Consider the following 26,515-nt stretch of genomic DNA (forward strand, 5'->3'; position numbering starts at 1 on the left):
ATTGCTAGTATATAGAATAGAATTTGGTATTTGTGTATTGATATTATACCCTGTAACCTTGCTAAACTCACTCAAGAGGATTTTGGGTTTTTTTGGTAGATCTCATCAGATTTTCTTCATAGACAATCATACTGTCTGTGAATATAAAGTTTTCACTTATTTTTTGCTCCAGTCGGGAGACTTTTTATTTTGCCTGATTGCTCTGGCTGGAACCTCCACTACAATGCTGACTGGAAGTGATATAGATATCCTTGTATTGTTCCTGGAAAGATTTGATGTTTCACCATTAAGTATGATGTGAGTTCTAAGTTGTTCATAGATGCTCTTTATTAGGTTGAATTTACTTAGTTTGCTGAGAGTTTTTTATCAGGAATGGAAGTTGGATTTGGCAAGTGCCTTTTCTGTATCTATTGAGGTGATCATACGGGTTTTCTAGTTTGTTAATATATGTAATTAAATTGATTGCTTTTTGAATATTCAACCAACCATTCCTGGGATAAACTCCAGTTATGTATTATCCTTTAAAAATATTTTTAGATTTGCTAGAATTTTGTTTATTGTTTGTACTAATATGTTCGTGAGCTCATCCATACCTGAAAGTTCTGGGGTGATGAAATGTTAATAGCACCAGAAGTTTTTCTTCTGTGGCGCTGTGGACGAAATAGAACAGCTGGCTTTCACAACAGGTCTGCATGAAGGAATGGAAGAACACTTTCAATGGTAAATATGAAGGTAATATAAAAGTCTTAGGAGATTTTCAAAGAAATTAAGAAATGTGTTTGAGACAAAAAGTGTAACTATAATGTGGGGTTTATAACATACGTAGGTAATCATATATATGGTTACTATAGCATAAAAAGGCAGCCAGAGGGTGGTAAATGGATCCATTTTGAATGCAAGTTTCTCACATTTTACTTGAAGTGATACAATATTAACCATGAAGACCTTGAGAGATTAAGGATATATGGTAATATCTGGCAAGCACTACATAAAAATAATGAAAGGTATAGCTAAACATATGTAGATAAACTAAAATGTAATTGTAAAAAAGTACTCAATCCAAAAGAAGGCAGGAGAGGACAATAGCATTTGTGCTGCCAAATCTTCTCTCAAGGAGAGATTGAAAACTCAGTAAGACCTAATTTTGACAGCTGGGAACATTTTTGTTGTTGTTGTTGGTTCTTTGTTTTTTGATGGCTGGAAACTTCTCAACAGTGTTGACATTTGGAAATGAATCCTCTGAGCAAATTACAGAACAGTTCTGCAGATTATGCCATGTTGTGCTTTTTGAAATAAAGTCAACATTAAAAAATAAGCCCAAATAATTTTCTCATCTAAAAATCTCTGTTGACTGAACTGACATTTCAGCTGCCACCCACTGCTGTGATACAGAATTTATAGTTTTGATTTCAGCCAAGTAATTGCCTGATAAAAAGTCTTTTTTACAGAATTTTACAGAATCTAGAGTCTCATCATTTACAATAAGCTTGGAAACAATCCAAAACTCAGCATATGAAGAAACAAAAACATGACCTATACTCAAGACAACCAATGGAGATTATCCCTGAGACGACCTAGATATGTAATTAGCAGTTTTATTGTTCTCCCACCATAGCAGACAAGGATTTTAAAGCTGTTTATTACTATAACTGTTCAAGAAGGAAAGGAAAATGTGTTTGTGACCAATGAGAAGAAATTCCTGCAGAGATACTGAAACTATGATAAACGGGCACCTGGGTGGCTCAGTTGGTTAAGCATCTGCCTTCAGCTCAGGTCATGATCCCAGGGTCCTGGAATCAAGCCCTGCTTATCAGGGAGTCTGCAGTCTGCTTCTCCCTGTCCCTCTGCCCCCCCACCCCTCATGCTCGCTTGCACTCTCTAAATCTTAACCAAGTGGACATTTTGGAACTGAAAAATAGATTACCTGAAATAATTCGCTGGATGGGCTTAAATGATGGAAAGATCACTAAACTGAAGTTAGCTCAATAGAAATTATCCAATCTGAAGGAGAGAGAAAAATAATTTTAAAAAATCAGGGGTGCCTGGGTGGCTCAGGTTATGATCCCAGGGTCCTGGAATCGAGCCTCACATTGAGCTCCCTGCTCAGCCAGGAAGTCTGCTTCTCCCTCTGCCCTTCCCCCCATCACTCGTGTGTGTGTGTGTGTGTGTGTGTGTGTGTGTGTGTGTAAATAAAATCTTAAGAAAGCACAACAGCTTTAGGGCACTGGTGAGATAATATGAAAAGGTCTAACATACATGTAAATATAGTTCCAGAAGGAAAGGAGAGGAAAAGGGGATGGAAAAAATGTGAAGTATGACTAAAATTTACTCACATTTTGTAGAAGACAGTTTTACAAGAAGCCCAGTGAAAAAGAAAATGAACACTTAGGCACATTATAATGAAACTGCTGAAAATTTAAAACTATTGAAAATAGCACACATATTGACAAATTATATACAAGGGAACAATGATTCAAATCATTGACTTTTCATTAGAAATACCTGAAGCCAGAAGACAATGGAACAGCAAAATTAAAGTGTTCAAAGAAAAACAGCCAGTTCAGAATTCTATAGTGAAAACATCCTTAAGAATGAAGGTGAAAGGGGCGCCTGGGTGGCTCAGTTGTTAGGTGTCTGCCTTCGGCTCAGGTCACGAGGATCCTGGGATTGAGCCCCGCATCAGGCTCCCTGCTCCTCAGGAAGCCTGCTTCTCCCTCTCCCCCTGCTTGTGTTCCCTCTCTGGCTGTGTCTCTGTCAAATAAATAAATAAAATCTTAAAAAAATGAATGTGAAATAAAGACATTTTCAGATAAAAGAATGAAGAATTAGTTGTGAGCAGATTTCGCAATAGAGAATGTTGAAGAAAGTTCTTCAGGCTGAGAAGAAACTATACCAGATAGAAATGTAGATGTTTAGGAAGGAGTGAAGAGTATTTAAGACAGTAACATGGAAGTAAATATTCTCTTTTTGATACGTTTATTATTATTTTTTTATTTAAGTAGGCTCTCTGCCCAGCACGGAGCCCAGTGCAGAGCCCAACACGTGGCTTGAACTCATAACCCTGAGAACTAGACCTGAGCTGAAATCAAGAGTTGGATGCTTAACTGACAGAGCCACTCAGGCGCCCCTCTTTTTGATATCTTTAAAAGAGCTTATCGGGGGGGCGCCTGGGTGGCTCAGTTGGTTGAGCGGCTGCCTTCGGCTCAGGTCATGATCCCGGAGTCCCGGGATCGAGTCCTGCATCGGGCTCCCTGCTCAGCGGGGAGTCTGCTTCTCCCTCTGACCCTCCCCCCTCTCATGCTCTCTCTATCTCATTCTCTCTCTCAAACAAAATATTTAAAAAAGAGCTTATCGGGGTGCCTGGGTGGCTCAGTCGGTTAAGCGGCTGCCTTCGGCTCAGGTCATGATCCCAGGGTCCTGGGATCGAGCCCCGCATCAGGCTCTCTGTTCAGCGGGAAGCCTGCTTCTCTCTCTCCCTCTGCCTGCTGCTTCCCCTGCTTGTGCTCTCTCACTCTCTGTCAAATAAATAAAATCTTAAAAAAAAAGCTTACTACTTTAAATTTACAACATCATATCCTGGGGTTAATAGCTACATATGGCAACTATAACAAGTACAAATAATTGAAACACTGGGGGGTTCGACAAAAGATGTGGGCAGGTGGAAGAAAGGGTCAATGAACTTAAAGAAAAGGTAGGAAAACTGGATATCCACATGCAAAAGAATGAAGGTAGACATTTACCATACATATAGAAAAATTTATGAGCTAAAACTATAGAACGCTTAGAAGAGGGGCGCCTGGGTGGCTCAGTCGGTTAAGCATCTGCCCTAAGCTCAGGTCATGATCCCAGTGTCCTGTGATGGAGCCCTGCATTGGGCTCCCTGCTCAGTGGGAGCCTGCTTCCCCCTCTCCCTCTGCCCGTCCCCCCTGCCCGTTCTCTCTTATGCTCTCCCAAATCTTAAAAAAAAAAGAAGAAGAAAATGGGTAAACCTTCATGACATTGGATTTGGCCATGATATCTTAGGACAGCAAAACCACAGGCAACAATAGAAAATAAATAGGTCTTTTTTTTTAAGATTTTATTTGACAGAACCAGCAGGGGGAGCAGCAGTGGGAGAGGGAGAAGCAGGCTCCCCGCTGAGCAGGGAGCCCGATGTGGGGCTCAATGCCAGGGCCCCGGGATCACGACCTGAGCCAAAGGCAGACGCTTAACCGACTGAACCACCCAGGTGCCCCTAAATTGGTCTTAAAATGAAGAACTTACTGTACATCAAAGGACACTATCAAGAGTGAAAAGACAACCCGTGGAATGGGAGAAAATATAAATCATATATCTCATAAGGGATTAATATCCAGAACATATGAAGAATCCCTACAATTCAACAATGAAAAGAACTTAATTCAAAAATGGGCAAAGACTCAAGTGGGCATTTCTGCAAAGGAGGTATACAGATGGCTAATAAGCACATGAAAAGATGCTCAACCTCACTAGGTATTAGGTAAATGAAAATGAAAGCCGCAGTAAGATACCACTCCACACCCATTAGGGTAGCTATTATAAAGACAAACAGAAAATAGTAAGTTTTGGCGAGGATGCGGAGAAAATGGAGCCTTCGTCCATTGCTGGTAGGAATGTGTAATGTTGCAGCCACTGTGGGAAACAGTTTCGTGGTTCCTCAAAAAGTTAAAGGTAGATTCACCATATGTCCCAACAATTCCACTCCTAGGTATGGACCCCAAGAACCAAAAGCAAGAACTTAAGATACCTGTATAATATTCTTAGCAGCATTATTCACAAGAGCCAGAAGATGGAAACAACCCAGGTATTCATCAACAGATGAATGGATGGGGCGCCTGGCTCACTCACTTAGTAGAGCATCTGACTCGATTTCTGGGTCATGAGTTCAAGCCCCACTTGGGGCATAGAGCTTACTTAAAAAAAAAAAGGGCGCCTGGGTGGCTCAGTCATTAAGCATCTGCCTTTGGCTCAGGTCATGATCCCAGGGTCCTGGGATCAAGCCCCACATAGGGCTCCCTGCTCCTCGGGAAGCCTGCTTCTCCTTCTCCCACTCCCCCTGCTTGTGTTCCCTGTCTTGCTATGTCTCTCTGTCAAATAAAATCTTTAAAAAAAAAAAAAAAGAAAGAAAGAAAAACCATACAGATGAGTGGATAAACAAAATGTGGTATGTTCATATTTTTCAGCCATAAAAGGAACAAAGTTCTGATACGTACTACAACATGGAGGAGACTTGAAAATATTACGCTGAATGAGATAAGCCAGTCATAACAAAACAAATCTTTGATTCCGATTATATATAAGTTACTTAGAATAGGCACTTCCTAAAGACAGTAAAATAGAGGATACCAGGGGCTGAGTGTGGGGGAAATGGGGAGTTCTATTGTTTAATGAGCACAGAGTGTCTGTCTGGGATGATGAAAAACTTCTAGAAATAGTTGAGATGGTTGCACCAGATTATGAATGTACTTAATGCAAGTGAATTGTCAACTTAAAAATGGCTAAAGTGATTTTTTTTTTTCCTGAAGAAAGGCAGACTGCCACATGCAGTCCCTCATTTTGTTGTGCCTAGAGTCTTGGAAGCTGACTGCCCTACGTTTTCCTACAAATGGACCTTGAAAGCTGGTTTCGAGATTCTAGCAGGTGAGGGCAGCTACTCATATACCCTTGACTGAAAAACGGTCCTCCTCCATCAGGGAAGGTTGTCCTCTTGGGGCACACAGCTTCGGAGGGACATGCATGGAGAAGGAAGGAGACACCTGCCTAGGCAGCCAGATCAGCTGAGTCAACCTTGGTGATCAGTAGGGTGACAGATGTCACAGCGAGATTGCCCTCACATCCTAAAATGAAAAATTTTATTTATATTTTACCACAACGAAGTAATTTTTTCCACAATGAAATAATTGAAAAGGATTGCCCTCCACACTCAATTTTAATTCTTTTGTTCCCTTCACTTTCTATCATACATTTCCAAGACATCTCATCATGTTTATAAATTAAAAATGGAAATGACTACATGACTTTCTAGCCTTCAGATGGGCCATAATGGAAGTTAGGTCCATTCCTTGTTTCTGTAGTGTTTTGGTTGTTTACCAGTCTTTGCTTTTCGAATGGTTACTGCCCTAGAATACTATGGCGATGCTTTTTGGCTTTTGTCCCCTTTTCTTCCCTTGGCTGGCATCTCTTCCTCCTTTCCCACTGGCTCAGGGACTTCTTTTGAAAGACATGCTTGACCCTGTGTGCCTTGCCCATAGCCATGGTTTTATTATGTGACCTCACCCCCTGGCCCTTTGACCCCAAGGAGGTGAGTTACAATCTGAACTGAGCCATTTCTCTCCTGAGAAGCTAAATAAGAGTCAGAAAATATTCCAAGGTAGCAGTGGCTGAAAAGCCACGCCAACTTGGGGCTGAGGCCACCATTTTGGATCATTTATCTACTAATGAATCAGAAAGCCTGTGTTGACAGAGGCAGGTTGGAGGAAGGTGTAGAGCAGTGAAGACACCCAGGAAGCTCTGAGAGATCTTGGTTTCCCAGTTTTCTGATTCTCATAATGTAGTAATTCCACTGGCTCACAGCTAGCCCCTGGGAAGCCACACAAGTGCTCCCCAGTTCAACATGTTCTCCAGATAAGAGATCGCGCCTACCTGTGGCCAGGGGACACACAGAAGGGAATTGGGGACTGTGACAGATAGGAACCCACTGGGCAAAGGTGAGCATCGCCTTTGGTCAAGATGACAGCAAGGACCCTGAGAGTCAGCCCTGGAAAATCTTTCCTGGCTGAGCAGGAGCCTGCTGGTTCTGGGAGCTTGGGGGATGAAAAGGGTGAACCTACAAGAAACCTAGTGGGACCTGGGCATCTTCCACTAGACCTGACAACACCATTTGCTTCTTATAGCAGCATAGGGTAGATATTAAGAGTATGGATTCCGGAGCCACAAGGCTTGGGTCCAAATCCCAGCTCTACCCTTTAATTATTCCTTAAGCATGCTCCTCTGTTCTTCAGTTTTCCCATCTATAAAATGGGGACTGAAACAGTATCATAATTATGAGGAATAAATGAGTATAATACTTAAAGCAGTCTACATGTCTGAGAGCTCTATATGGGTGTTACTACTGCTGATAGTTCTGGCACCTTCTCTCTGGTTCCTATTATTTTCTTAGAGTCCTTAAGGACTCCCTTCCTGCTGAAATAGCGCAAGAACTAATTGCCTTGCCTCAAATGATCTCTCTCTTTTTCCCCTCCCTTAGCGCTCTGGGCTCGTGCGGGGTTTGCTGCCTTCACTGGTGGTGGAATGTCTAAGAGGGGAGACTATAGGTTTGTCCTCTACCAGGTGGCCTGTTACAACTGAAATAAGCTCCCATCTCACACAGAGTGAAAACCAGTCTTTATAAAGTCCTACTTGACCTGGTCCCTTGTTCTGTGCCCCTATTTAGGGCTCTTCCCTTGCCCCACCCGGCTCTTGCTATTCTCAGTCATGCCACACCTGCCCCCATCACTAGGGATACTGGCCATCTCCCCCACCTAAACAGTCCATTCCAGGTATCTCCATAGCTCCCTCCCTCATCCCCTCTGAGTCTTAGCTCAAAAGTCACTTTCTGGGCACCTGGGTGGCTCAGTTGGTTGGGCGACTGCCTTCGGCTCAGGTCATGGTCCCGGAGTCCCGGGATCGAGTCCCACATCGGGCTCCAAGCTCAGCGGGGAGCCTGCTTCTCCCTCTGACCCTCTCTCCTCTCATGCTGTTTCTCTCTCTCAAATAAATAAATAAATAAAATCTTTAAAAAAAAAAAAAGTCACTTTCTTTGGAGGCCCCCCTCACTTGCCTATTTAAGCCCAACCCCCCCACAGCTAATTCCTTTGTCTTTTTTTTTTAAAGTAATCTCTACCCCCAGTGTGGGGCTCAGACCCATGAGCCAGAGATCCAGTCACATGCTCCACCGATGGAGCCAGCCAGGTGCCCCTATTGCCATCTTTTAACATGCTAGATTTGCTGTCTGTTGGCTGTCTTGCTGATGACTCTGCCCCAAGTGCCTAGACCCGTGCCTGGTGGTAGAGTTAATACTCCACAGCTGTTTGTTGAATGAGTGCATGGCAGCATGGCATGCTGATCCTGGCATACAAAGTCTTGGGGGGCATTAGTTGGATCCTGGTTGTGTCACTTACCAGGTGTGTGATTCGGCACAAATATTTAACCTCTCTGAGCCTTCGTTTTCCCACCTGTAACTCGAGACCTGTCGCTAATGAGTTCTCGGTGAAGCGTTAAGGGAGACAGTGTGCTGAGTGCGCCTCGGTTGCCAGTCAGCCGTTCTTTCCGGGCCTTTCATCCAAATCTATTTGAAGGAGTCTTTCAAGCCAACGCGATTGCAGTGAACGTTTTCATTTACTTTGAATTATAGGTCATTATAAATATTAACAAATAAGACTTAAAAAGGACACCCTCGAGTAGGTAAGACGAAAGTACAAAAATCGAGTGTGCGGCTGCAGGTTAAGGACGTGTTGTGCAGCCGCCACATGGTAGCAAAACGGTGGTAAGCAGTGCGCGAGCGTCCGCGTCGACGACAGCCAGAGTCCATGCATCGGGGTCCCGCTGAGAGAACGAGCAAACGGAAGGACATGCACGGGCCGGGAGGCGCAGTTCCCGCTCTCGCCGCTAGGGGCCAGGCGGTCCCCGCTTCGGGGGTGGAAGGCGGGCCCGTCCGGGATTGGCCAGTGGGGCGGCGGGAGGCGGGCGTGGAGGGCGCAGCGCGCCGTCGGGCGACTTCCTGGTTACAGACACCAGACTCGGGGATGGCTTTGGCCTGGGGGGGGAGGGGCGTCAACGGTCCCGTCTGTTTGTGCGGCTGACCGGCCAGAGGAGGGATGCCAGTCTGAGGTCGAAGGCAGAGCGGACGACTGCAGCTCCCGAAAGAGCGGTCACAGAAATCCAGTCCGCGAGGGGTCAGGAGCAGTGCCGGCCCTGGCGAAGAGTTCCGCACTCCCTGGGGTCCCTCCTCCCTAGGCGCCCCACCCCCCACTTGGGCTGGTTGTCCAGAAGACCCGTCTTCCACCCTGTCCCTGGGGTCAGCTGGGGCCAAGTCTACCCTTGCACAACCTGGGGCAGTAGAGAGCCCTAAATGGGCTCCTTACGCTCGCTGGGCCTCAGTTTCCCTGGTGTCTAACAAGGACGTTGTATTGGGTCAGACTCACGGCCCCTTCTAGCCTTGCCCTTCAGCATTTCAGTATCTTCACAGAGCAGCTCTGCAGCTCCTTTCCTGAGGCCCTCCAAGAGGCACAGCTGGAAGATACCCAGGGCTCACCCAGCCAGGAGGCCCCTCAAAAATAGGCCATCTCTTTCCTTAGTCCCCCAGAGGTTTCCCCCGTTCCAGCCCTGTGGAGAAGAGAGGAGCCCTTGCCTCAGCCCCCGCGAGGAGGAAGGTCTGGCCCACGGACTCAGAGGTTAGGGAGGGACAGCTGAGTTCCGGGCCTGGACCCTGGGGACCTCTGGGGACGTTCTAAGTGGACCAATGATTTCAAAGCCATCTAGGGGATGAGGCAGCAGGACAGGGCTGTGGTCCCACCCCTTCATCAGGCGCCAGAGCTTCCCGAGTCTTCTGAGTGTATCTGCTGAGCCCTCCACAGCCCAGGAGGGAGAGGACTGGGGAGTACTATCTCCCAGACAATCAGAGGATGTGGCAGTCACAGGACCCGGGCTGAGTCCTGGTTTGCCCTTGCCCTGCTGCTGTGTGACATTGACAGACTACTCAGCCTCTCTGAATCTGCTTCTTCATCTGTCAAATGAAGATGACAAACCCACCTCACAGAATTGTGAAAATTCATTAAGACAGTGCATGTAAAAACCCTTAACATACACAAAGCCGCTTCAAAGACAGGAAAACCAAGGCTCTGTGACCAGCCAAGTTGCCAGGTACTGTGTGGGGGCCAGAGTCCTGTTGTCCCTGCAGACCGGGAAAGGGCTGATGGGCACTTGGTGGAATTCGAATCATCACCCTAGGCCTCAGATGGTGATGTGCTTTGTGTCTGCAGCAGGCAGGGCTGAGCCCCAGGCAGGAAGCTAACAGGACGGACCTCCTTCTCTTGCAACATGCTGTCCAGAGCTCTGGGCCGGGGGTGAGGCAGGGGCCAGGGAGCCTGGCCTACCCCAGCTGTGGCAGGGCAGGGAGGCCTCACTCAGGCTCGTCACCTTCCCTCTCTGGGCCTCTCTTTTCCGTTAGTGCAGTGCTGGGGCAAACACACAAATTCCCTGGCTCTGCATTTGTTCATACAGCAGTCTTGAAGGACCCTTGGTAGGCAGGAGAAACTTGGGACTTCACACGTGGGCCCCCAAATTGCGATGCCCTCAATTTGACTCAGGGTGCCAGGCCCACCAGGCAGGGTGTCTCTCTCAGCCCTTGGAGGTAGGAGCCAGCCTCACAGGCCCCTCAGAAAGGAGGCCCTGGACTGCCACCCAGCACTCCTGAAAGGGACATCAGTGGCCACAGTAAGGCCAGGATGTGTGGGCGTTCACCTGGACCCCTCACTCCCCAGGCCTGGACTCAGAAGTGGGGGGTGGGTGAAAGGAAGAAGAGGGTGAAGATGAGAACTTTTTGCTTCATGAAAAAAAGGGGGGGGGGACCCTTTTCTTGATTACAGCTGACCTCATGCTTAAGCTGGTAAGAATGAGAGCCAGGTTCCTTGGGAGGAGAAAGATTAAAGTGGGGAGAACTGGGTCTGAGGGCTGAACTAGACCCTGCCCCAAGATCAGTTTCACCACAGTGCTTCCATCACTTCCCCCAAAGCTAGGAGCTGGGGCTGGCCTGGCAGGCAGGGGTGGGGTGGGAGCAGGGGTGGGTGACATCACCTCTAGGCCCCACTCCTGTCCTAACACACCCTGTCTCCAGAGACCCCAGGTCTTGCACAGCGACCCTAGCCCAATCACCATACCCTCCCCTCTAGGCTTTTATAGATCATTCCCACTGCACACATTGCCCTTCCCCTTTGTCTGCCCAGAAACTCCATTCACCCTTCAAGGCCTTGCTGAAGCATCACCTCCTCCGGGAAGCCCTCCCTGCCTCCCAGTAGAGTCAGAGTCCATGACACTCAAAGGTATGTCAGCCTGGCCTTGGCATTCCTCCCTCCCTGTTGTAATGGTTTGTTTTTAGCTCCCTGATTAGACAAGGAACTCTCAGAGGGCAAGCCCTGGGTCTCATTCATCTCCAAGGGCTTGTGGAATCATTGAGTGAAGTGCTTGCCAATTGCCCATGTTCAGTGAGAGCCTGTGGGAACTTCACCTCGCTCCTTGCTCTCGGGTCAGCTTTTTTCCACCCGCCCAGGAATGCCAGAGATGAACGGATGTGGTAAGAACCTCCTTTTTGGGAATACTTCCCCAAATCTCCTTCCCCCCACGCCCCCTCCCTAATGTCCCTCTCGGGAGTTCTCACTGGCCCTGCCAAGGCGCCCCTCCACTCCTGTTCTCTCAGCCTGGGGTCCCCCTGACTTACTGCTGACCTCCAGTAGGGCCCTCAGCCCCCGGACGGCCCCCTTCCCTTCCCTGGGGTGGGCGCCGAGGCCAAGGTCCTCTCCCCGCCGCCCCCCGCCTTCTTGGGCCCCAGGGGCTGAGAGCAGGCCCAGCTCTCTGGCCTTGCTGTCCCCGGAGCGGCGGAGCCCCCCTCAGCCTCCGAGCAGGGGCCGCCGGGGCGCAGTGTCCGGGCGGGCATCCTGGATCTCCCCTAAGATGAGGGCCGAGGCCCTTGGTGGCAGCTGAGGAGGCCCAGGGCCAGGCCGGTGCTGGGCCAGCAGACGGGCAGGGGCGGGTGCGGCAGCAGGCGGGGGCTGGTCAGTCGCTGAGCACGGCCCCCGGGAGCTCGTTGGTGAGCGTGTGCCAGCGCTCGATCCGCTTGTCCTTGTTTTTTAGGCAGTCAAACCAGTGCTTCAGGCGCTCGCCCTTAGCGTTGATGCCCAGAACCACACCGCCTGCGGGAAGGGAGCCAGGGGGTGGCCGGGGACACGGTGACTCCCGGGGGCCTGGAGGCAGGTGCCCCTACCCCAAGGCCCCCCCTCCCGATTCTGTGCTCCAAGGCTCTTCTCCCCACCCCGCCCACCGGGCTCGGAAGCTGGGCAGTGGTCTGCCGACCGCACCGCACGCTTGGCCGGCCCTCCCGCCCCCGGCCGATCAGGGCCCTGCGATCCCGTCCTTCCCCTCTCCAGAGCCCTGGGATCCCGTCCTTCCCCTCTCCAGGGCCCTGGGATCCCGTCCTTCCCCTCTCCAGGGCCCTGGGATCCCGTCCTTCCCCTCTCCAGGGCCCTGGGATCCCGTCCTTCCCCTCTCCAGGGCCCTGGGATCCCGTCCTTCCCCTCTCCAGGGCCCTGGGATCCCGTCCTTCCCCTCTCCAGGGCCCTGGGATCCCGTCCTTCCCCTCTCCAGGGCCCTGGGATCCCGTCCTTCCCCTCTCCAGCACCGCAGCGAGGCGGGGGCTGAAGGGCAACGTCACGCGTCGGGGGCCGAGGGATGGGCACAGCTCTACTCTGCACAGCCACGAAGCCGACCAGGAGTTCGGGGCCACAGGGCTCAGAGGCCAGCCCAAAGCACCGACCATCATCACCTCGCACCCCTGGCCCACCAAGACTGCTGTGTGGCCCTCCCAGGCCTCTCTCCCTCTCTGGGCCTATCTACTCCTCTGTCACATGGAGTCAGGCTGGGTAAGGTCTGAGGCCCCCTGTGTCTGAGGGCAGACAGTCTGGGGAAAGCTGGGGCCATAGAGGCCAGGAAGGAGGGGCTGTGGCCTGGATTCAGGGCCATGTGGCCAAACGGCATTCTCATTGTGTGCTCTTACCAATGAAATCGTTGGATTTTCCAATGTCATAATCCCAAACAGTAACTTCCAGAGTCTTCTTCGCCAGGTCCCCATGCTTAATCTCATAACAGAATTCCTGGTGGCCAGAAGAAGAGAGTCAGGGCCAAGGCCACAGGGCCTGCAACTTGGCCAGTGGCCAGGAAGGCTCTGAGGTGTGGTGAGGGGTGTGGTGAGGGGGGAGGGAGGGAGGGAGGAATGGGAGGGTGGTCAGTGCTCGGTGGTGGACGAGGGCAGATTCTCACCCATTCTACCCACTTCTGCCTGGAGCCTGGCTGGGGTCCTCAGGGTCCCCTGCCCTCCAACCTACCTGCTCCTCTGTCCCTGAAGCTGCTCTCTCCAGATCCCCAAGAGCTTCCTTACTGCCAGATCAATACACACGAGCTGGCCTTGGTGTGCTTGACCTCTCTTGGGTCTGCTCTGCTCACCACTCCCTTCTTTGTGAAACGCTCTCTCCCACAGGCGCCTGGGATGATCTGACATCTGGTATCCCCTTCACCCTCTGGAAGCATCTCCTTAGTCTCCTCTGCCTGCTCCTCAGTCACTCAGGCTCTTCCCTAGGCCCCTCTGCTGCTCTCCAGATGTATCTGCCCCCTGGGCTGAGGACCTGGGTATCCACCTGGACCAGACCTTCTCAAGGCCCCAGGGCATCTCACATTCTTGCATCCCACCCAGAGCTTCCCCCACCTCACCTGCACCTCCCCTCTTGCTGTTGGGCTCCCCCCATTCCACCTCCACATCCTACACGGCCATGTCCCATCAATTTGATCCTGGAAAGAGCTTTCCAGGCTTCCCTGCCCCTCCATCCATACCGCTTTGGCCTGGTTCAGCCTGGCCTGTCTCTCCCCTGCCCCCCCAACCCCCCCGTGGCCGAGGGCTCTCCTGGGGGCCCCTCCTACCCCTCAGTTCCCACAGTAGCCCTTGGAAAACTCAGCACCCCCAGGCCCCCTGCCCTGGGGGAGAGCGAGCAGCTTCCCAGCAGCTTCACCAGCCCCTTGTACCTCATTGAACTCGGGGTTCAGGGTCTTCTTCTTTACTGCTGTCTTATGTTTAGATTTCTTGTCCACATCTGGCTTCAGGTATCTGAAATTATAAGCAACCGATGGGCAGAGGGTGCGGAGAAGCTGTGGCTACAGTTGGAGCCAGCAGGGCTTGGAAGAGCTTTTCGCTCCCTGGGCCTCCCGTTCCTACTAACCACAGGATACCCAGCACTACTCTGTGGCAAAGGTTAGTGGTCAGCTGCAGGGGGTGAAGCAAGTGGTTCCTTTGCCACCTAGACTTCTGTCTGCGCCCCTTTCTGAAGTTAACCACAGAGTCTCCTTCTCCCCTAGAGGTTTTTCCTTGTTTCTGGAAGTCTAATTTTCATAAAGCTTTCATTTCCCACCAGAAAAACATTTTTAGCAGAGTTGGTCCCTTGTTAAGAGATTACCCTTTTTTTAAAATAGCGAATTTATTGACATACAATCCACATACTATGAAAATCCTCTTTCTAAAGTATGTGAATTATCAGATGTAATTATATAAATACTGTCTGCAGTATGTAATGGATTCGTATATTCCCAGAGCTCTACGACCATCATCTCTACCTCACTGGGGCTTTGAGGGAGAGGGAAGCCTGGCTTGTGAGCAGCTCCTTTACAGCTCTTAGCTCCTTAGACTTTGATGCAGAAGAGCTTTCATCAGCTCAGAGAAGTAGAGGGACTTGCCCAAGGTCACACAGCTGCTCAGCACAGGGCTGGTACTCAGAAGCCGGGAAAGGAGCTCCTTTGCAGAACTTCTTACCCTGTCCCTGAATAGACACTTGAGTGATAACAGTCCTGCCTCTGCTGAGGGTGCTCTGGGGGTGGGGACAACCTCTGTCTCACTAAGGGCTTCCCGGCACCCTGCTGGGGGCTCAGTAAACTGGGTAGGTCAGCAAACATCTGCTGAACGGCTGAATTCCTAGAAGTGAAATTACCCACCCAAAGGCACACATGTATCAAGCTTCTTGCTCCATTATGCCAAACTGTCCTCTGAAAAGACCAAACAGATGATGCACAGTACCCTCAACAAAGCTGAGTATCGTTGCCTTAAAAATCCTTGCTGGTTTGCAGTAATCTCTTGAACATCAGCCTTAGTAACATATTTACGGGTGTGTCTCCTCAGGCAAGGGAAACAAAAGCAAAAAATAAACTATTGAGACTACACCAAAATAAAAAGCTTTTGCACAGCAAAGGAAACCATCAACAAAATGAGAAGACAACTTACTGAATGAGAGAAGATATTTGCAAATGATTTATCTGACAAGGGGTTAATACCCAAAATATATAAAGAACTTATGCAACTCAACACCAAAAAACCCCAAATAATCTGATTTAAAAATGGGCAGGGAGCCTGAAAATACATTTTTCTAAAGAAGACACAGAGCTGGCCAACAGATACATGAAACCAATAATCATCAGGGAAATGCAAATCAAAACCATGATGAGGTACCACCTCACACCAGTCAGAATGGCTAATATCAAAAAGACAAGATGTCAGTGTTGCTGAAGGTGTGGAGAAGAGGAGGCGCGCCTGGGTGGCTCAGTTGGTTAAGCGTCTGCCTTCGGCTCAGGTCATGATCCTGGAGTCCCGGGATCGAGTCCCGCATCGGGCTCCCCTCTCAGTGGGAAGCCTGCTTCTCTCTCTCCCTCTGCCTGCTGCTTTCCCTGCTTGTGCTCTCTTTCTCTCTGTGTCAAATGAATAAATAAAATCTTAAAAAAAAAAAATGTGGAGAAGAGGGAACCCTCATTCACTGCTGGTGGGAATGTAAACTGGTGCAGCCACTGTGGAAAACAGTATGGAGGTTCCTCAAGAGATTAAAAAATAGAAGTACCAAATTTCATTACTGGGTATTTACACAAAGACAATGAAAACACTAATTCAAAAAGATATATATACCCCTGTGTTTACTGAAACATTATACGTAATAGCCAAATTATGGAAGCAACCCAAGTGTCCACTGATAGATGAATGGATAAAGAAGATGTGTGTGTATGTATGTGTGTGTGTATCCGTATATACATACAGAGTATATATAGTTGTGTGTATATAAGTATATGTACACACACACACAATGGAATATTAACCGTAACACAGAATGAGATCTTGCTATTTGTGACAACATGGATGGACCTAGAGGGTGTTATGCTAAGTGCAAAAGTCAGAGAGACACACACCATATGATTTCACTTATATATGAAATCTGAAAAGCAAAGCAAATGAACAAAAAACCAGAATCATCCTCATAAACAGAGAACAAACTGGTGGTTGCCAGAGGGGAGGGAGAGGAAGGGGAGGGGACAAGTGAAATAGGTTTAGGGAGGGCGCCTGTGTGGCTCGGTTGGTTGAGCGACTGCCTTCGGCTCAGGTCATGATCCTGGAGTCCCGGGATCGAGTCCCGCATCGGGCTCCCTGCTCAGTGGGGAGTCTGCTTCTCCCTCTGACCCTCCCCCCTCTCATGCTCTCTCTCAAATAAATAAATAAAATCTTAAAAAAAAAAAAAAAAGAAATAGGTTTAGGGAATTAAGAGGTACAGACTTCCAGTTATTAAAAAAAAAAATCCTTGCTGGTTTGAAAGGCAGAAAGTGGTATCTCATTGTTGATTTGTATTACATAAATAACACTAGTTCATTATGAAAACACTACAAAATATGTATTGAAGAAAGTTGGATGTGGGAGAGAGAAATGAAGACATAGATCCACACAAACACCTGTTCTTTGGCAGCTTTATGCAGTCATCAATAGCTGGCAAGTCACAAAAACCAATAGGAAACACTTAACAAAATGGCAATAAGCACACACCTGTCAATAATTACTTTAAATCTCAATGGTCTAAATGCTCCAATCAAAAGACAGAGGGTGACAGAATGGATAAAAAAGACTAGACCCATCTATATGCTGTCTACAAGATACTCAGTTCAGACTTAAAGACACAGACTGAAAATGAAGGGATGGAAAAAAATATGCCATGCAAATGGAAGCAGGGGTGAGGGTGAATGGCGGGGGGTGGGGATGGGGGGATGCTGAGGTAGCAATACTTACTTACATCAGACAAAACAGATTTTTTTTTTAAAAAAGATTTTATTTATTTATTTGACAGAGAGAGACACAGCGAGGGCAGGAACACAAGCAGGGGGAGTGGGAGAGGGAGAAGCAGGCTTTCCCGCAGAGCAGGGAGCCCAATGTGGGACTCGATCCCAGCACCCTGGGATCATGACCTGAGCTGAAGGCAGACGCTTAAGGACTGAGCCACCCAGGCGCCCAAAACAGATTTTTTAAAAAAAGACTAATAAGAGACAAAGAAGAACATTATAAAATGATGAGGGGATCAGTCCAACAAGAAAATATGATAGTTATAAATATCTATGCTCCCAATATTGTAGCATCTAAATACATAAAGCAAATATGAACAGACATAAAGAACAAAATTGACAGTAATACAATAATAGTAGGTGACTAACACCCCAATTACATCAATGGATAGATCATCCAGACAGAAAATCAATAAGGAAACAGTGTCTTTGAATGGCACATTAGACCAGATGGACTCAAATTAAGACAAAACAAACAAACAAAAAAAACCAGACATGTACAGAGCTTTCCATCCAAAAACAAGGCAACACACATTCTTTTCAGGTGCACATGGAACATTCTCCAGGACTGATCACCTGTTAGGCCACACAACATTTAAGGGGTGCCTGGGTGGTTCAGTCAGTTAAGCATCTGACTCTTGATTTTGGCTCAGGTCATGATCTCAGGGTTGTGAGATAGAGCCCCATGTCAGCTTCCATGCTCAGCATGGAAATCTCTCTCTCTCTGTTTCCCTGTCTCTCTCTCTCCCCCTCTCCCTCTCTCTGCCCCTCCCCCTGTTCTCTCTCTCAAATTAAAAAAAAATTTTTTTTAAACTCTACATTTAAGAAGATTGAGGGGTGTCTAGGTGGCTCAGTCATTGGGCATCTGCCTTCAGCTCAGGTCATGATCCCAGGGTCCTGGGATTGAGCCCTGCATCGGGCTCCCTGCTCCGCGGGAAGCCTGCTTCTCCCTCTCCCATTCCCTCTGCTTGTGTTCCCTCTATTGCTGTCTTTCTCTGTCAAATAAATAAATTTTAAAAAAATTAAAAAAAAACAACAAAGCCCAAAGTTAAAAGAAGGAAATAATAAAGATCAGAGTAGAAATAAATGAAATAAAGTCTTAAAAAATAGGAAAATACACCCCCCAAAAAAGGAAAATACCAATGAAACCAAGAGCTGGTTCTTTAAAAAAATAAACAAAATTGATAAACTTTTAGCCAGACTCATTAAGATAAAAGAGAGGACCCAAATAAATAAAATCATAAATGAAAGAGAACAACTGACAACAATATAAATGATTATAAGAGATTACTATGAAAAATTACATGCCAACGAATTAGACAACCTTGAAGAAATCAATAAATTTCTAGAAACATACAATCTTCCAAAACTAATGAAAAAGAAATAGAAAATCTGAACAGACTGATTACTAGTAACGAAATTGAATCAGCAATAAAAAAACCTCCCAACAAATAAAAGTCCAGGACCAGATGGATTTGCAGGTGAATTCTACCAAACATTTAAAGAAGAGTTAATACCTATTCTCTTTAAACTATTCCAAAAAATGGAAGAGGAAGGAAAGCTTCCCAATACATTCTATGAGCACAGTATTAGTCTGATACCAAAACCAGACAAAGACACTACAAGAAAAAAAAAAAAAAAAAAGGGAAAGAAAGAACTACAGGCCAATATCTCTAATGAACATAGATGCAAAAATCCTCAAGGAAATATAAGCAAACCACATTCAACAATACATTAAAAAGACCATTCACCATGATCAAGTGGAATTTATTCCATACATGCAAGGATGGTTCAATATCCACAAATCAATATGATACACCACATTATATGATTATCTCAAGAGATGCAGAAAAAGCATTTGACAAAATTCAACATTGATTCATGATAAAAACTCTCAACAAAGTCAGTTTAGAGGGAACATATCTCAACGTAATCAAGGCCACATATGACAAACCCACAGCTAACATCATACTTGGCAAAAACCTGAGAGCTTTTCTTCTTAGATCAGGAACAAAACAAGGACACTTGTCACTTTTATTCACCATACTACTGGAAGTCCTAGCCACAGCAATCAGATAAGAAATGAAAAGGCATCCATATTGGTAAGGAAGAAGTAAAACTGTCACTATTAGCAGATGGCATGATACTATACACAGAAAACTCTAAAGAGTCCACCAAAGATCTGCTAGAATAAATACATGAATTCAGTGACGCTGCAGGATACATAATGAATATACAGAGATCTGTTGCATTTCTATGCACTAATAATGAGTTAGCAGAAAGAGAAATTAAGAAAACAATTCCAGGGGCACCTGGTTGGCTCAGTCAGTTAAGCGTCTGACTCTTGATTTCAGGTCAGGTCATGATCTCAGGGTCATAAGATTGAGCCCCGCATTGGGCTCTGCTCTGGGTGTGGGGCCTGCTTGGGATTCTCTCTCTCCCTCTGCCTCCTCCCTCCCCTGCTCACGTGCTCTCTCTAAAACAAACAAACAAACAAACAAACAAACAATATGGTACTGGTGCAAAAACAGGCAGATACATCAATGGAACAGAATAGAGAGCCCAGAAATAAACCCATGCTTATGTGGTCTATTAATATACAACAAAGGAGGCAAGAATATACAGTGGGGAAAAGACAGTCTCTTCAATAAATGGTGCTGAGAAAACTGGACCACTTTTTTTTTTTTTACACCATATACAAAAATAAACTCAAAATGGATTAAAGACTTACATATAAGACCTGAAACCATAAAACTCCTAGAAGAAAATATAAGCAGCAATCTCTCTGACATCAGCCTTAGCAACATTTTTCTAGAGATGTCTCCTCAGGCAAGGGAAACAAAAGCAAAAATAAGCTGTTGAGGGCGCCTGGGTGGCTCAGATGGTTCAGCGTCTGCCTTCGGCTCAGGTCATGATCCCAGGGTCCCAGGGTCCTGGGATCGAGTCCCGCATTGGGCTCCCTGCTCAGCGGGAAGCCTGCTTCTCCCTCTGCCTCTCTCTCTGTCTCTGTCTCTTATAAATAAAATCTTAAAAAAAAAAAAGCTGTTGGGACTATATAAAAATAAAAAGTTTTTGCACAGCAAAGGAAACCAACAACAAAATGAAAAGAAACTTACTGAATGAGAGGATATTTGCAAATGATATATCTGTTATCGGGGTGAATACCCAAAACATGTAAAGAACTTATGCAACTCAACACCAAAAATAACTGACAAGACATCCAGATGGCCAACAGACACATGGAACGATGCTCAACAACACTCAGCACCAGGGAAATGCAAATCAAAACCACAATGAGATATCACCTCACACCTGTCAGAATGACTAGTATAGAAAGACAAGGAGTAACAAGTACTGACAAGGATGTGGATGGAGAAAAAGGAATCTTCATGTACTGTTGGTGAGGATGTAAACTGGTACAGCCACTGTGGAAAATTGTCCAGAGGTTCCTCCAAAAATACCAAGGGGAGGGGCGCCTGGGTGGCTCAGTCAGTTGGGCGTCTGCCGTTGGCTCAGGTCATGATCCCAGGGTCCTGGGATCGAGCCCCACATCGGGCTCCCTGCTCAGCGGGAAGCCTGCTTCTCCCCCTCCCACTCCCCCTGCTAGTGTTCCCTCCCTCGCTGTCCCTGTCAAATAAATAAATAAAATCTTTAAAAAAAAAAAAAAGATGTGAGACAGACACAGGAATATTACTCAGCCATAAAAAAACACGATCTTGCCATTTGCGACAACATGGATGGAGCTACAGAATATGATGGTAAGTGACATAGGTCAGACGGAGAAAGACAACTACCACGTGATTTCACTCATATGTGGAATCTAAAGAATGAAACAGGGGCGCCTGGGTGGCTCAGCTGGTTGAGTGTCTGACTCCTGATTTCAGCTCAGGTTATGAGCTTGGGGTCATGAGACTGAGTCCCGTGTCAGGCTCCTTGCTCAGCGTGGACTCTGCTGGAGATCCTCTCTTCCCCCCTCTCCCCTCTCCCCCTCCCCCTTCTTGTACTGAATAAATACATAAATAAATAAATAAAATTGTAAAAAAAAAAAAAAGAATAAAGCACATAAACAAAGCAGAAACAGACCCATAAACACAGAGCACACCGGTGATTGCCAGAGGGGAGGGAGGTGATCATGGGGATGGGCAAGATGGGCGAAGGGGTGTGGGAGGCAGGGGCTACCGGTTCTGGAAGGACTGAAGCACGGGGATGAAAGGCACAGCATGGGGAACAGTCAACAGTGCTGCAACAGTGTTATATGGTGACAGGTTAGCGACACTTAGGGAGGGCAGAGCATAGTGTATATGACAATCCAGTTACTATGTTGTACACTGGAAACTAACATAACATTGTGGGTCAACTATACTCAAAAAAACCACAAAAAAACGAAACAAGTGCACTTCAACATAAAGTGAACTGAACAACTTGTGGTTGTTGTTGTTCTACTTGGCAATAATGAATCTCCAGGGGGCGCCTGGGTGGCTCAGTTGGTTAAGCGACTGCCTTCGGCTCAGGTCGTGATCCTGGAGTCCTTGGATCGAGTCCCGCATCGGCTCCCTGCTCGGCAGGGAGTCTGCCTCTCTCTTTGACCCTCCCCCCTCTCATTCTCTCTCTCTCTCTCAAATAAATAAATAAATCTTTAAAAAAAAATAATGAATCTCCAACTCATTATGCTATATGAAAGAAGCTAATTCCAAAGGCAACATACGGAAAGTTTGCCTTTAGAAGAAAGTCTGGAACAGGCAAAACTATTGGGACAGAAAACGTATCAGTGGTTGCCTAGGGCTGGAGGAACTTTCTGGGTGACAGAAGGATTCTGTATCTTGACTGTGGTGGTGGTCACAAGATTGTATACATCCCTTGAATTTCAAAAGGGGGGAAACTTACAGTGTATAAATTCTATCTCAGTAAATCTGACTTTTTTTTTTTAAAGATTTATTTGACACAGAGAGACACAGTGAGAGAGGGAACACAAGCAGGGGGAGCGGGAGAGGGAGAAGCAGGCTTCCTGCTGAGCAAGGAGCCCGATGTGGGGCTCGATCCCAGGACCCTGAGATCATGACCTGAGCCGAAGGCAGACGCTTAACCGACTGAGCCACCCAGGCGCCCAAACCTGACTTTTAATCCAGCATAGGACCCTGGAATTCCTGTCAACCTGGCTGGTGGACACGGAGCCAGATTTTAAAATCTCACCAGCATTTGGGCTTTGGATGGTCTTTCCTTCCATCTGGGAACTCTGGGAACTCTAGCATCCCAAGTACAAGTGCAGTCACTTGGTTGCCCTCCCCAGCCCCTCCCTCCCCAGAGACACGCTACTGTGACATTCTCTGCAGGGTGTGAGATACACAAATGTACAGAAACAGTATCACACTGTGTGCACTGTTGGGAAGTTTGCTTTCGGGATCAGCATGTTTGGATAGCTGTCCATGTTAATTTACCTAGTCCTAATGTATTCATTTTAACTGCATAGTACTATATCATATGCCTATGCCACATTTTATGAATCTATTCCTCTGCTGACAAATGCTTGGCTGTTTCCGGTGTATGGCCGTGATGAGGAATGCCGCAGTGCGCAGCCCTTCACCCGTACACGGGTTTCTAGGATACAAAACTGGAGGGGAAATAATGCAGCCAAGAGGGTGGCACACTGGCCTCGTTGACTGGATATTACTGACTTTCCCTCCAATGGTTATAAAGAGTCTCCTGCTGATCTTCAGCATGGTTATGGCATCTCCTCTCACAGTGGTCTCTAATCCACCGGAAATCACAGTTTTGTTAATGGTGAGGTGGGGACCCAAACGACTGTTTTTTTTTTAATGTGGAAAACCAGTAGTCCCTGCACCATGTGCGGGGAACATCCTTCCCCCAGTGATCCTGGTCAGCTTCCCATTGTGCCTGGCACTGCTCCTGGGCCTGGTGGCATTGGACTTTTTAAAAAATAACGGCTCTACTAAAATACGATTCACATGTTGTAAAATGTACCCTTTTAAAGTCTACAATTGAATGGTTTTTAGTCCATTCACAGAGTTGTGCAACCGTCACAATCAATTTTAGGACATTTCATCTCCTCAGAAAGAAAGCCGGTTACTCCCCCATCCCCCCCACCTCCTCCCCCAGCCCCTGGCAACTACTCATCTAATCTGCTTTCTGCCTCTGGATTTGCCTATTTTGGACCTTCATATAAATGAAATTATATAAGGTGTGGTCTTTTATGTTTGGTTTCTTTCAGTTAGTATAATCTTGTAATAATCTTTTTAAGGTTCATAGATGTTATAGCATGAATTATTACCTCACTTCTTAAAAAAAAAGGTTTTTTTTAAAAGATTTTATTTATTTATTTGACAGAGAGAGAGAACAAGTAGGGAGAGAGGCAGGCAGAGGGAGAGGGAGAAGCAGGCTCCCCACTGAGTAGGGAGCCCGATGCGGGGCTCAATCCCAGGACCCCGGGATCATGACCTGAGTTGAAGGCAGCCGCTTAACAGACTGAGCCACCCAGGCGCCCCTAAAAAAATTTTTTTTTTGGAGAGTGAGTGAGCACACTGAGGGGAGGGGGGGCAGGAAGAGAATCTGAAGCCAACTCCACATTCAGTGCGGAGCCTGATGCGGGGGGCTCAACCCCATGACCTCAGATATGACCCAAGCCGAAATCAAGAGTCGGACATTTAACCGAGTGAGCCACTCAGGCGCCCTTTCACTCCTTTCTATAGCTGAATAATATTTTATTGTATGGATATGGCCCAGTTTGTTTCTCCATCCATCAGTTGATGGACATTTAGGTGGTTTCCTTTTGTCCATTGTGAATAATGCTGCTATGGACATTCACGTACAAGTGTTTGGGTGGACATGTTTCCACTTCTCTCGGGTGTGCCCCTGGGAGTAGAATTGCTAGATCATGCGGTGATTCCATGTTTAACTTCTGAGGAACTGCCAGACTGTTTTCCAAAGTGGCTGCACCATTTTTGTAATAGGATTTTATTTCTTTACTTAAATAAAATCTTTAAAAATAGTCTCTAGAGGGGCTCCTGGGTGGCTCAGTCGTTAAGCGTCTGCCTTCGGCTCAGGTTATGATTCCGGGTCCTGGGATCGAGCCCCGCATCGGGCTCCCCGCTCCGCGGGAAGCCTGCTTCTCCCTCTCCCACTCCCCCTGCTTGTGTTCCCTCTCGCGCTGTGTCTCTCTCTGTCAAATAAATAAATAAAATTAAAAAAAAAAATAGTCTCTACACCCAACATGGGGCTCGAACCCACAACCCCGAGATCAAGAGTCACTTGCTCCGCTGACTGAGCCAGCCGGGTAAAACCGACAGAAATAGAATAGTGGCCAGTGGGAATGGTAGCCCCAGAGTTGTGCGTGCGGTAGCCCTGGGCTCCCTCGGCCTCTGGCACCTGGGGCTCCCCACCGTCCCCTCAGGCCAGGCTCATCCCTGCTTCTGTGTCTTAGCTCCTTTATTCCTCCACCTAAGCAGGAACACCTCCTTTTGGCTGAGCCAAATTCCTCCCCACGTCCCATCCTCCAAGGAAGTCTCACCGTGAGCGCAGACTAATGGCCACCTTTTATTTGTGGAAGGCCCAGGGCACTGATGGTGCTCAGTGAGCCGCCTGCTTCCTTCCGTCGGAAGGGCCACCAGCTCCTGCCTTCCCCTCAGAGCGAGGACCACAGCCTAGCCTGGCCCCCCGACTTAGGGTTTCTCTCCAGCACCACCGTGAGCCCCCCTGGGAGGCTGGGTGGCCCCTTAGCAGCACCCGTGGCACCAGCAAAGGGCTGGGTGCACACGAGCAGCACTATGTCCTGGTGGAGCTCCTTCCCTGGATCTCTGGTCTGGCCCAGGCCCACCCCCTCCTCCAACCTAACAGCCCCTCCTGAGGTCACAGTCAAGGGGAGGTCTGAATGCAGAGTCAGGAGAGCACTCCTCTCTCTGCATGACCTGGGAAGCCACTCGAGTCCCACAGGCCTCAGTTTCCTCATCTGTGAAATGGGGCTGGCCAGACTTAACCCACAGTGTTGCCAAACGAGTCCGGCAGAGGCTACGCCCCTGTGGGCTCAGCGGCCCGCTGTGCTTCTAGAGCTCTGTTGGTGCTTGCTCCACTGAACTCCTGTCCTTCCAGGGGAAGGGGGAGGAGATGGCTGGCCTGGGCCACACACTCACGTCTTCACGTAGGGGTCCGAGTAGCCGTTGGCATCCATGGCCGCCAGGTGGGCGCAGCGTAGAATGCCGACCAGCAGGCCCTGCTTCTGTGAACTGTACTTGAGGGAGATCAGGATCCGACCTCGCTCCTCCAGGGACTTGTCTTCGGTCTTGTCCACCTGTTGGGCAGGAAGCCACTTGGCCATCCTCACCTGCTCCCACACCCTCCCTCAGCCATGGGCTACTGAGGCGGTCTGCTGGCCCAGGGTATGGGGAGGGGTCACCTTGGCCTCAGCCCCCTGCAGGTGCTTCCTGGAGCCCCCTTGGGGAGCACCCAGAAGACAGAGCTTTGACGTATTCCTAACCCCAAGGGGAGCAGGGAGGCAAAGAGGGGCTGCCCAGGCCTCAGGGATCAGACCTCAGCTAGAGGTGTCCCCCTCCACCTCCCTGCCCCAACTAGCCTGAGATTTTCCATTCCTTACCCTCCTGAGGCCACTTTCCACCGTCTGGCTCCTAATCTTCTGGAACTCCTTCTCCTACCCTCTGTCCACCTGGACACCCCCAGCTAGAGCTCCCAGGGCCCCTCCTTAGGCCTCTCTGCCAGGCTTCTCTCCCCGAAGTCCCAGCCATGTCCCTTTGCTCATGATGGTCCTCTGCTTGTCACTAAAGTGATGCTCCATGTAGCTCCTCAGAAGCAGGGGCCATGCCTACACCTCTCTGGAGGTGGGGGTCCTGTGAGGCCAAGTAAGGGCCACCTTCCCCAATTCCCACACCCACAGCAGACATGACTAATTGATTGCTGCATTTACTCTGAGCTCAAAGGAAGCCTCAGCATCTTTTAATGCTGGCAGACATTATTAACAGACCAGACTAGGCATGCAAGATCGAACGCTCTGCCACTCTGGCCTGGGGCTCTGTGTAGATGGCCTCACTAAACAGTGATTTTTTTTTTTTTTAAAGATTTTATTTCTTTATTCATTAGAGACAGAGAGAGAGAGAGGCAGAGGGAGAAGCAGGCTCCCAAGGAGCGGGAAGCCCGATGCGGGACTCGATCCCAGGACCCTGGGATCATGACCTGAGCCGAAGGCAGACGCTTAACCATCTGAGCCACCCAGGCGCCCCCTAAACAGTGATCTTGTGCTAGTTTGCGTGAGGTGTGAAAATTAAACAATATAAATGAGCAGGAAGGAGTGTTTTCAGCCATCTTTCTGGGGCTGGGACATTATACATTGGGTTGTTTCATAGAAAGCCCATTGAATTGGGCATTGTTCAGTACTTACTGAGAATAATGTTTACACACCACGTAAATCTAAAATGTACCATCAAAATGTGTCTCTACCACCAGAGTACTCATCCTGAACTGCACTCCTGCGGCCACCATATGTCTCTGAATCTAGAGTGCTGAGCACTAGCAAATTCAAGCAAGGCATGCCCATCCCCCC

At 47.9% G+C, this 26,515-nt stretch overlaps 1 protein-coding gene across 2 annotated transcripts in view; it reads right to left on the reverse strand.

Moving 5' to 3' along the window:
* Positions 1 to 8,375: 8,375 nt before the first annotated feature.
* DOC2B (double C2 domain beta) overlaps positions 8,376 to 26,515 on the reverse strand; it is a 34,694-nt gene continuing 16,554 nt past the window's right edge. For both annotated transcript variants that reach the window (XM_064582056.1, XM_045889587.3), the window contains exons 6-9: positions 25,095 to 25,252; positions 13,843 to 13,924; positions 12,824 to 12,920; positions 8,376 to 11,963 (exon numbers count right to left, since the gene is read on the reverse strand). In XM_064582056.1, the coding sequence (XP_064438126.1) occupies positions 11,827 to 11,963; positions 12,824 to 12,920; positions 13,843 to 13,924; positions 25,095 to 25,252 (474 nt within the window). In that variant the 3' untranslated portion in view covers positions 8,376 to 11,826. The remainder of the gene's footprint in view (positions 11,964 to 12,823; positions 12,921 to 13,842; positions 13,925 to 25,094; positions 25,253 to 26,515) is intronic.

This window comes from Mirounga angustirostris, unplaced genomic scaffold (genome assembly GCF_029215605.1).
Source record: "Mirounga angustirostris isolate CCGP_5_RB_7025 unplaced genomic scaffold, mMirAng1.0.hap1 SCAF_17, whole genome shotgun sequence".
Taxonomy (NCBI): Eukaryota; Metazoa; Chordata; class Mammalia; order Carnivora; family Phocidae; genus Mirounga; species Mirounga angustirostris.